This window comes from Eleutherodactylus coqui, chromosome 8, assembly GCF_035609145.1.
Source record: "Eleutherodactylus coqui strain aEleCoq1 chromosome 8, aEleCoq1.hap1, whole genome shotgun sequence".
Lineage (NCBI taxonomy): Eukaryota > Metazoa > Chordata > Amphibia > Anura > Eleutherodactylidae > Eleutherodactylus > Eleutherodactylus coqui.
In genome coordinates this window covers 171,388,729-171,400,641 of record NC_089844.1, presented here as the reverse complement: position 1 = coordinate 171,400,641, position 11,913 = coordinate 171,388,729, and the positions used below count along the sequence as shown (strand labels likewise).

Sequence of the window (11,913 nt, the reverse complement as noted above, 5' to 3'; positions counted from 1 at the left end):
CCCTTCAGAGGAGGGGGGACTGACTCAGCCCCTTCAGAGGAGGGGGGACTGACTCAGCCCCTTCAGAGGAGGGGGGACTGACTCAGCCCCTTCAGAGGAGGGGGGACTGACTCAGCCCCTTCAGAGGAGGGGGGACTCAGCCCCTTCAGAGGAGGGGGGACTCAGCCCCTTCAGAGGAGGGGGGACTCAGCCCCTTCAGAGGAGGGGGGACTCAGCCCCTTCAGAGGAGGGACTTTAGTATATTCTCTGAGATAAGTGTCAGAGCTATCACAATGCACTGGCTTAGTATCGGAGAGAACAAACTCATACAAAAAGTTATTTGCCGGCAGATTCTTTATACAATTGTTGTACATTTTCAATTGGCCCGCTAATTCTTCCATTTTCCATTTCTCTACTTTCTCATCCTGTTTGAGGTATAAAGAATAAAATCATCCATCAATATTACAAAAGTTAAATTTATTTGTAATATTTACAATAATTTATATAACTCATCTTTAAAATAAATATTCAATTTACTGTCATAAATAATATAAATACTTTGTGGTCCGCACACCACTGGCATCAGATGAACCAGCGAATATAAGCATCGTCCCGTATAAATAGTACAAAGTCATGAATACAAACAAGAGTCACATAGCAGCGTAATACACAAATATCGTATGCAGGGGGCGCAGCGTTGACTGCGGTACCACACACACACATATATACGATTCTACAGAGTGCTCAAGATTCTACATCTACTATGATACATAATAAGAAAAATAACTGGAAAGAAATACAAACTCAGAGCTCTTACATATATGCCACAATAAGAGCTTGGCAATAAGTAAGGGCTCTGCGAGAGGGTTCTGTCTCAGTATTCTTCTGAAATACTAGAAACCTCCACAGAACAAGTAAAGATTGATAGAATGCCCATAATATTAATAGGATTATTGCAGCGCTTGACCACTTCGAGATCTGTTTTTGAAAGTTGTGTGAAAACAGTACCCCTGACCTAGAGCCTTTCCAGCTGCACATCCCTGACCTAGAACCCTGAAAACTGCACACCCATGACCTAGAACCCTGCCCGCTGCACATCCCTGACCTAGAACCCTGCCAACTGCACACCCCTGACCTAGAGCCCAGCCAGCTGCACACTCCTGACCTAGAGCCCAGCCAGCTGCACACCCTTGACCTAGAACCCTGCCAGCTGCACACCCCTGACCTAGAGCCCTGCCAGCTGCACACCCCTGACCTAGAGCCCTGCCAGCTGCACACCCCTGACCTAGAGTCCAGCCAGCTGCACACCCCTGACCTAGAGCCCAGACAGCTGCACACCCCTGACCTAGAACCCTGCCAGCTGCACACCCCTGACCTAGAACCCTGCCAGCTGCACACCCCTGACCTAGAGTCCAGCCAGCTGCACACCCCTGACCTAGAGCCCCTGACAGCTGCACACCCCTGACCTAGAACCCTGCCAGCTGCACACCCCTGACCTAGAACCCTGCCAGCTGCACACCCCTGACATAGAGTTCTACCAGCTACACACTCCTGACCTACAGCCCTCCTAGCTCCACACCTTTGACCTAGAGCCCTGCCAGTTGCACACCCCTGACCTAGAGCCCTGCCAATTGCACACCCCTGACCTACAGCCCTGCTACTAGTATTTGTACAACCTTAACGTATAGCCCTTTTAGCTGCACATCTATGACATAGAGTCCTGACTATACCCCCCTGTTGCCAACCTACAGAGTTCTTTCAGTTTTACACCCTGATCACCCCCAATCTCTTGTAATCTAGTGACTATACTTTTATAGTGCAGGATATTTGACCCAACCAGGGAGGATCCATAAAGAGCTCTACATGCAGGATTGTCAAATCAGCTGCTGCCCCCTGCTGGAAGGTATGGTGAAAAGCAGCACAGAATATAGTCTGACAACAAGAGGTGGCGTATGTGGAAGAAACGTGAACTATAAACCGCAGGTACAAAGAGGAGTTGGATACACCAGTTAGAAAGCCAATGAATGGGGTAAGTAGTGCTGTGTATATCTCCAAGACGGTTTCACACCTGAAAGGCTTAGATACACTGACTCAGCAGCGACTGTCGATACAGTCCCACTGTACACCTGGTATGAAGGTTTTCTGTGGCATCATTGATGATGTAGACTTCACGCTTGGACCTGCTGCTCCATATGTCAATGTCCCCGCCACCTACTCATGACTGGGGCTCATGTAGCTTTCAGACATGTTGCAGAGCTTCCCTCTGGCGGCTCATATTTTAGGATATTTTTGTCTTTCCTCTTTCCCATCTTCTACGGGCGGCAGCAATCACTCCTGTCTGTCCCAGAACTCTCTCTCCTCTTCCTTGCAGCCCTCAGTATGTCCATGTCTTTGGACACCCGCATCAACCAGTCCCTGTATTCTCTGCACAGCACGTAGCCCCGTACCTTCCTCTTGAAGGTGTTGTCGTCTGTCGAGGCCCAGCTTAGAGGTTCGGGCTGGGTGGGCGGAGGCTGGTAGCCCAGGATGAGCATGGCCTCGTTGAGGTTGCTGAGTAAAGCCTCCGAGGACCTCTGGGCGATCTCCAGGTGCCGATGCAGCTCAGCAGCCGCTGGGTTCAGGGACATCTGATCATCCCGGATCAGCTGGAAGAACTCAGACATGGCGAAGAAAGCTTGTCTGGCCTGCAGAAGACGGTCACCGGGACACAGACATCTCCAGGCTTTGAAGCCCATAGCAGCAGTAGGAAGACCAGGCTCAAACCAGGAGGGGAAGCTGAAGTTAACGTCACTGAATGGAGGGCCCTGGTGCTGCAGCTGTGGGAGAGAAACAGCAAGGATCAGGATGAGGATGACCAGATACTAGAAAACCCTTAATCTGTTGAAGACGGGACCCCATAGCAAAGGTAAAAATGGGGCCCCTTATATTACGGTGCCTGGTAGTACACCCACCCCCCAAAAATAGTACCAATAAAAACAACAGTTTGCCATGCCAAAAATAAGCCCTCATATGGACAAGTCGATGGAAAAATAAACTAGTTGTGTCCTCAAAGGCCAAAATAGCCCGCTTCCTTAAGGGGGTTAATGTACACCCCTGTTAAAGTGCCATGTTTTTGTCATGTTAAAAAAAAATCGAACATAGATGAACCATTTCAGATTTCTTTCCACCCTCCATGTGACCTTTTTTCTGTACAATTAAATTGAAAAACAAAAACTGAAATCTTTTGGGGTGAAAAAATAACAAAACTAAAATAATGTGGTTGCATAATTATAAGCACCCTCTTATATTTGGGGATGTGGTTGTACTCAGAATTAGCCAATCACATATAAGCTCATGATAAATAGTAGTCAGCACTCCGCTGCCATTATTTACAATGATTCCGATTTCCCCATATAAAGTTCGGCTCTTCTAGGAGGATTTTCCTGACATTGTCTTAGTTGGTCGGTAAAGATCTTAAAAACATTTCCAAGGTATTACATATACCATGGGAAACAGTGAAGACGTCATCAAGAAGTGGAATACATTTGGCCCAACAGGAACATTACCAAAAATTGGACGTCCCTCAAAAATTTATGAAAAGACAAGAAGAAAATTTGTCAGGAAAACTATCAAAAGGCAGACAGCAACACTAAAGGAGATGCAGGAGTTTCTGGCAAGTACTGTGTAGTCATGTGATAACCATCTCCTGTATTCTTAGTTGGTCCGTAAACATCTTACAGCACATCATGTGACCTCCCGGGATTCCCTGCTACTGCAGAGCTGGAGGGTCAGACTTAGACCCTGGCAGCTCTGCAGGTGACTGTCACCACAGGGGTTGCTTTCCCCTATAATTAGGGCTCCTATGGACGCCCCAGCTACAGTGGGAAAATGTCAAATAAAGTTAAAAAAAAAGTGAGTGTCCCCCAGAGGTCTTATATGATGTCATGGGGGACACAGATAGTAAAAAACACAATTACATACATAAGTAAAACAAAATAACAGAATAAAACAACAATATATACATAAGAAAGAGAATAACACAAAGCAGACGCCAACAAAAACCGTCGCCGTATGCGCCCTGTAAACCAAGACCATACATACTATATATCAAAACGTCCGAAATAAATAGAGGAACGCATTTCCATACTTTTAGTGTAAATATAAAAATAATTTTAAAAAAAAACTATAAATGTTAAAAAAATCATTTTTTTTAGCATTTTACCCCCAATAAAACTAAAAAACGGAAAAAAAAGTCAGTGAAAAAGATATTAAAAAAATAGTCCTATATGTCACAGAAAAAAAAACGCAGCAAAAATAATTTTGGTAGCTAAAGGAAAAAAAATAGAGCAGTAAAACCACCACATGGGTAAAATCCCTAAAAAGTGTCTGGTCCGTAAGGTACAAAACAACCTGGTCATTAAGGGGTTAAAGGAGCTGCAGGAGTTTCTGGCAAGTACTGGTTGTGTAGTGCATGTGACAAAAATCTCCTGTATTCTTCATATGTCTGGGCAGTAGGGGCAAGACGGAAACCATTTCTAACAAAGAAGAACATCCAAGCCCAGTTATGTTTCGCCAAAAGGTATGTGCGGTAAAAGCCAACACTGCACATCACCATAAGAACACTAGACCCGCAGAGAAGATGGTGGAGGGGGCATTATGCAGTTTTTCTGCTGCAGGAACTGGGGCTTTAGCCAAGGTGGAATGAATTATGAACAGTTCCGAATATCAGTCCAATATGTCCCAAAACCTTCAGGCCTCTGCTAAGAAGCTGCAGATCAAGAGGAATTTCAGCTCGATGAACCAAAGCAGACCTCCAAATCAACAAAGAATTGCTTCACCAGAAGAAGATCCCAGTTTCAGAATGGTCCAAATCCCATTGAAGATCTGTGGATGACCTGAAGAGGGCGCTACACACAAGATGCCCTAGCAATCTGACAGATATGGAGTGCTTTTGCAAGGAAGAGTGGACAAAGATTGTCAACTCAGGATGTGCCATGCTGATAGACACCAACGCAAAGACCGAGTGCTGTCATAAACTCAAAGGGTCCATCAACAACGTGGTTTGGGGTGTTGTATTTATGCAACCACATTACTTAAAAAAAAAAAAAAAATCACCCCAAAAAATTTCACTTTGTTTTTCAACAATATTGTACAGATAACGGGTCACACTGATGGAAATAAATCAGAAAGATCGCTTATTACACTATCTTAGACATCCCGCTAATTATCCTAGGGACCTTGCTTCTTATCTTAGGCCCTCCCTAATGGGTCATTTACATGGGACGATTATTGCTCAAAATTGGTTCAAACTAATGAAATTGAGCAATAATAATCCCGTGTAAATACAAAAAAAATAATTTAAATAAATAAATAAATTGCTCACTATTTGTTCGCAAGTCATTATCGCTGACTTTCAAAAACCTGTCTCTGGCTTCTCATTCTGTATAAGTGATCCCCACTCAATGCTTCCTATAGGAAAGGAAGCGCTGTGTGAGAAGCCAACGAGAAGCCGGCGATCCAGCGGTGAAGTCTGTCTGTGTAAGTGCCCTGCAGAAGTGCTAACGTCCTTATCAGTGTCAGCGCTCTGCAGTCGTTTAGAAGACTGTTGGCCGTGTAAGCGGCCTCACAGCACTTGCTGACTGTCTCATGCCCGGTGTTCTTTTTCAGGGAGACTATTTATTATCTCAGCACTATTTAACACCTAGTGTCTCGGAGCCCCTCATTATCTCAGCTCCATACTAAGGCCCCATTTAGATGAGACGATTTCTTGTATGAAGGAGTGAATGACGCCATCGTTGGCTCGTTCGCTCTCGTGCGGCCCGTTTATACTGGCAGATACATCGTTGGCTTGTTCAACGAGAATCATTCATTCACATTCGCTGTACATGTGAGAGAGGGGCTGAATGAGCACTGGTTAAACTGAATGATAAGCGGACGAGCCAACGATGGTTTTATGCCTGCAGAAAATGGATGAACAAAAAGCGAAAGATTCTCATTGGTCGTTCAGTCGTTGGCGGCTTTCAGTCGAACGATTATTGTTGTTCCGTCTAAAAGCGCCTTAAGGACACATTCAGACAGTCCAGGGAGCCCAGTACAATGAATAAAGCATTATAGTTGGGGGCTCTGTTACAGGTTTTGCATTGGGGCCGAGGAGCTTCACGTTACACCTCTGGGTCCATCTGTCGTATATATTTAGTCAGTAAAAGATATGGACTGAATATGGACAAAAAGAATACGCCTGTGCAAGGGAGCCCTTACCTGTTATCTGGGAACATTTGTCAATCAGTTTAGATCTGTCAGTTTTTATCTCAGACTTCTGACTTAAGCCCCATTTATATGCAAAGATGATCGCTCAAAATTCCTTAAAAGAAAAGGATTTAATAACAGTTTGAGGAATTATTTTGCATAAGCTGCTAATGGACACTAATGCCTATTCGCAGCTTATTAGCTTCATTTGCATGTAAATAAGCCTCCCCATGCTGTATGCAGATAACAGCAGGTGGTCTGTTATCTGCATACAGCCCCATTGTTCTGCCATGGGACTGCAGGTGAAAACAGTTATAACTGCTCCCATGGAGAATCACAGCATGTGGTCCCTGCTAAAAGCTGCCCGGCCAAAAATGGATTTTAAACTCAACTTAAAATCATCATTCAGCCGAAAAGCAAACGATGGCAGCATTTAAACGCAATGATTATCGCTAAAAAAAAAAACATTTGAGCAAATTCTGATCAATAATCGTCCCGTGTAAATGTAAATTCACAGGGGGTGACTGTTGGGTAAAGATGTCTGACAGGCATCCCAGCAATGATCATTTCTATGCTTTTACACAGGAGCAATCATCACTCAGTGAATGGAGGTGGAGCAGCCGGGGATCGTTCCGGCCCGCCTGCCTCAGATCATAGTAAACAGGCAGTCATTCATAAGTGACCAACTGCCTGTTTACACGGCCGATCCGTCATTCAGTTTTATGCATCCAGAAACTGAACAATGAACAAGAATTGAATGAATTCTCATTCGCTGTTCAGTCACAGCTGCATTTACACTGAATGATATCATTCAGGTTCCCGCTGGATACAGGAAGATGAACGATTCATCGGCCCGTGTAACAGGCCCTTACTTTTCCCAGTCAGTAGATAACAGGTCAGTGTGAATGCTGTAATAATCTTATTATATCCAGTCCTCTTACTGCCAGCAGCATACAGAAGCAGCAGATTGTAACTTGTCCTAGAAAGTTATCTGAAGCCATTACAAAGCTATTGTTCTCTTAACACAACAAAACCCATTGGAAAGTGATTGAAGGTTCATGCTAAACTTTGCTTCACAAGTGATATTCATATACCAAACTGTGTTCTAGGTTTTCCCATTTGCGCCATTCTTTGTGGTACGAGCGCCAGTGACTATAACACCACATATATACGGTCATGTTGTATCTCCGGGATCACCAGATTACAAGAGCAGGGCGTAGTTGGGTATTAATTTGTACGAACGAGTGATACCTCACTGCTCTGGAATTGGGTCAGTGGCGTATGACTAGGTGCGTGCTTGTGGTAGGAAAATTAGATTGCAAGCTCTTCCGGTGAGAATCACATATGTAAATAAATACAAACCCTGTGGAATGTGAATAACAATAATAACGATCACGAGGTGACCGACAACCTGACTGTTAGATATGTGCTTCTGCATTGCAGGTTTTGGGGGCTCAGGGGGCACTTACATATGTGCTCAGCACCAGGGTGGAGTTGATCTTGTATAAAGTAGCCAAGCTGTGTATCTGGGTGATGATCTCTTCTCCCGATAGAGGAATGGCGGCAGATTCCCGATACCACGCGGTGACGCTCATCACCATGAACACTGCGGAGGGAATGTAGAATATAAATATACATACAGGCAGCCGGCTAATATATGATGCCCGGTCCTGCTGAACCCGGCACTGAAGCTGTTAATACACATTGTATGGATGCACAGCAACACGACCTCCAGTTTATTAATCAGTGTACCGCGATGGCTTAGTGACACTTTCATCTAGGTGCACCGTAAACCTACTGCCATCTGCAATCGGCTGGGGATCATTCCGGCCCTCCTGCCTCCATTGACAGTAAACAGGCAGTGGTTCATAAGTGAACGACTGCCTGTTCAGACGGGCCGATCCCCCATTCAGTTTTCTGCATGCAGAAAGTTTTGAAAAAAATAACATGATCATGTGACAGTAATGTGATAACAAGCAAAAGCGCAAATCACTTTATTTACCTAAAATGACATTTTTGTGGCAAAAAAACTGCTTTCCACTGCCTGCTGTCGTGTGAAATCAATCTCTAATAACAGACACCAAGACAGATACTAGTAAGTGAAGAAGAGGTGGGGGTGCTCATGTTGACAATCAAGTCTATAGACATGAGAAGAAGTGGGAGAAATAGAGGGAGACAGAAGCAGAGATTCACACAGACACTGATGTAGCTAGTAGTAAGTGATTTACTACGTTATAGCTACTAAAATCACATCTACATTGCTCAGTACTGCTCTATAATGTCCTCCACGAAGCTGTTATTTCTCTCTGTGCTACAGACAGTTAAGGAAAACCATCACAAGTTAACATATGAACATTCTTTATTCCATAGTAGCCGACAGTGACAGTAGATGGCGACGCGTTTCGGTGCTCTAAGGCACCTTTTTCAAACCAATATAGGTCTATATACCGAAACGCGTTGCCATCTGTCAATGTCGGTTACTATGGAATAAATTCATATGGTAACTTGTGCCAGCAAGGATTGGATTATCACTGTACTGCTTGGAGTGGTCACTTCCAGAAGGGGGCTTCTGTTCATCACACCCCTCTCCTCCAGAGTAAGTGCCGTTCTTGTACTGTTTTTCTCATTTGTGACATCACCGTTACATGTTCTAGCAGCGCAGGACTTTTTATTGATGGTTTTCTGGGGGAGTTTTTCTTATAGAAAACCCCTCTGTGTCCCTGCAGCTCTCCTTTCTAGAGGATAGAACTGGCTTGGTGAATAACTATTTGAAGCACCCTGAGGCGCTCTCTATTTTTTTATCTACAGAATCTGCAGTTTTTTACATTGTATAAAGACATCACAGTAACAGTATACATCCACCAGCTCAGAGCTAGAGAAGAGATGCTGCTCTCCTATGTGTGCAGTGTATGCAGACATCATAGCAGCAGTCTACACCCACCAGCTCAGAGCTAGAGAAGAGATGCTGCTCTCCTATGTGTGCAGTGTATGGGAAAGAGAAAGATAGGGGAGCAGGATCTCCTCTTCTGTGTGTAGTGTGTATGGAGACATCACAGCAACAGTCTACACCCACCAGCTCAAAGAGACAGAGAAGAAGTGAACTTGCTCTCCTATATGTATGCAGACATCATAGCAGCGGTCTACACCCACCAGTTCAGAGATAGAGAAGAGATCCTGCTCTCCTATGTGTGCAGTGTATGGACACATCATAGCAGCAGTCTACACCCACCAACTCAGAGATAGAGAAGAGATCCTGCTCTCCTATATGTGCAGTGTATGGACACATCATAGCAGCAGTCTACACCCACCAACTCAGAGATAGAGAAGAGATCCTGCTCCTCTATATGTGCAGTGTATGGAGACATCATAGCAGCAGTCTACACCCACCAGCTCAGAGATAGAGAAGAGATCCTGCTCTCCTATATGTGCAGTGTATGGACACATCATAGCAGCAGTCTACACCCACCAGCTCAGAGATAGAGAAGAGATCCTGCTCTCCTAAGTGTGTAGTGTATGGAGACATCATAGCAGCAGTCTACACCCACCAGCTCAGAGAGAGAGAAGAGATCCAGCTCTCCTATATGTGCAGTGTATGGAGACATCATAGCAGCAGTCTACACCCACCAGCTGAGAGATAGAGAAGAGATCCTGCTCTCCTATGTGTGCAGTGTATGGAGACATCATAGCAGCAGTCTACACCCACCAACGCAGAGAGAGAGAAGAGATCCTGCTCTCCTATGTGTGCAGTGTATGGAGACATCATAGGAGCAGTATATACCCACCAGCTCAATGAGATAGAGAAGAGATCCTGCTCTCCTATGTGTGTAGTGTATGGAGACATCATAGCAGCAGTATATACCGACCATCTCAGAGATAGAGAAGAGATCCTGCTCTCCTATGTGTGTAGTGTATGGAGACATCATAGCAGCAGTCTACACCCACCAGCATAGAGAGATAGAGAGGAGATCCTGCTCTCCTATGTGTGCAGTGTATGGAGACATCATAGCAGCAGTATATACCGACCAGCTCAGAGATAGAGAAGAGATCCTGCTCTCCTATGTATGCAGTGTATGGAGACATCATAGCAGCAGTATATACCGACCATCTCAGAGATAGAGAAGAGATCCTGCTCTCCTATGTGTGCAGTGTATGGACACATCATAGCAGCAGTCTACACCCACCAGCTCAGAGATAGAGAAGAGATCCTGGTCTCCTATGTGTGTAGTGTATGGAGACATCATAGCAGCAGTCTACACCCACCAGCATAGAGAGATAGAGAGGAGATCCTGCTCTCCTATGTGTGCAGTGTATGGAGACATCATAGCAGCAGTCTACACCCACCAGCTGAGAGATAGAGAAGAGATCCTGCTCTCCTATGTGTGCAGTGTATGGAGACATCATAGCAGCAGTCTACACCCACCAGCATAGAGAGATAGAGAAGAGATCCTGCTCTCCTATGTGTACAGTGTATGGAGACATCATAGCAGCAGTCTACACCCACCAGCTCAGAGAGATAGAAGAGATCCTGCTCCCCTATGTGTGCAGTGTATGGAGACATCATAGCAGCAGTCTACACCCACCAGCTCAGAGAGATAGAAGAGATCCTGCTCCCCTATGTGTGCAGTGTATGGAGACATCATAGCAGCAGTCTCCACCCACCAGCTCAGAGATAGAGAAGAGATCCTGCTCTCCTATGTGTGCAATGTATGGAGACATCATAGCAGCAGTCTAGTATAATTCCTCATGTGGGTTTATTTAAAAGTCACTGGAAAAGTTTGGTGCTCTTTAAATCCAATCCATAGACAATATCACTAATATGCAGTGCTGCTTCTCTACACATCATGACTGCGTTCATACACATTTCTGTCTTTCCCAATTACACACAGTGCAACTACCTAAATTACTCCTAGTACTCCTACTTTTACTACATACATTACCACATTTTATGCAGAGAACTGATTTACTTACATGTAGCACCTTGTAGTTCATTATGGACAGTGCGCACACCATCAGCACCGGTATGATATAGTACTACTAATTAGCTTGCACACAGTAGCATTACTACCCACACGCTGTACCGCTGCCACTATTACAGTAGTGATACTTTCCCAGCACCACCCCTTTCATTCATACCCTCGCTGTCTCCCATGGGACTTACCTGCCCCTGCCAGCATCCTGCACCCAGCTCCCTGTACCTGTGCTCCACCTGTCCTGCAGGTGACCAATCTTTATACCTGTCCCCCCCCCCCCATGTCCTTCTCCCTGTGTAGTAATCTGCAGACGTCACACACCCCCTGCCGTGCCGTCTCAGAAAGGAATCCCCATTCTCTGCTCCACAGCTGTGATTCCTGCTTCCTTCTAAGAAATCCAGGAGGAGGAGAGTCGAGCTGTGACTCGAGGGGAAGGTATGTACAGGGGGGCCGGGGATGTGACCCTAGTATGAATACACCTGACAGGTGACTCCTTCACCCCCCAGAGCCGTCACCTCGCTGCTATTAAAGATCTGACGGAAGTGGTGCCAAGACAATGAGGCACTGCAGGAGTTGGGTTACCATCCTTCACCCCCCTTAGAGGTATTATGTGAGTCGCCCGCCTTCCCCTCCCAGGGATTTGGCACAGACCTGGTGTAAAACACACGTACACACGTGAAACATGTAATTACACTTCATGCCTGACGTGCCATGAATTACTACCTGATGCGGGCAGGTG

General features: G+C 45.3%; 1 protein-coding gene across 1 annotated transcript; it reads right to left on the bottom strand.

Moving 5' to 3' along the window:
- Positions 1-1,097: 1,097 nt before the first annotated feature.
- Positions 1,098-11,405, bottom strand: LOC136577672 (cardiotrophin-2-like). Its single transcript, XM_066577585.1, has 3 exons — positions 11,363-11,405; positions 7,674-7,810; positions 1,098-2,795 (listed from the first exon to the last, which is right to left on the bottom strand). Exons 1-3 carry the CDS (start codon positions 11,376-11,378, stop codon positions 2,292-2,294), a joined length of 657 nt encoding a protein of 218 aa, XP_066433682.1. The 5' UTR covers positions 11,379-11,405; the 3' UTR covers positions 1,098-2,291.
- Between the last annotated feature and the right edge of the window lie 508 nt (positions 11,406-11,913).

Bases quoted from the DNA above. Each gene is read 5' to 3' on its own strand.
- LOC136577672 (XM_066577585.1), bottom strand. The intron at 2,796-7,673 runs GTAAGTGCCCCC...TCTCTCCCACAG, and splicing joins CCCTGGTGCTGAGCACATAT to CTGCAGCACCAGGGCCCTCC.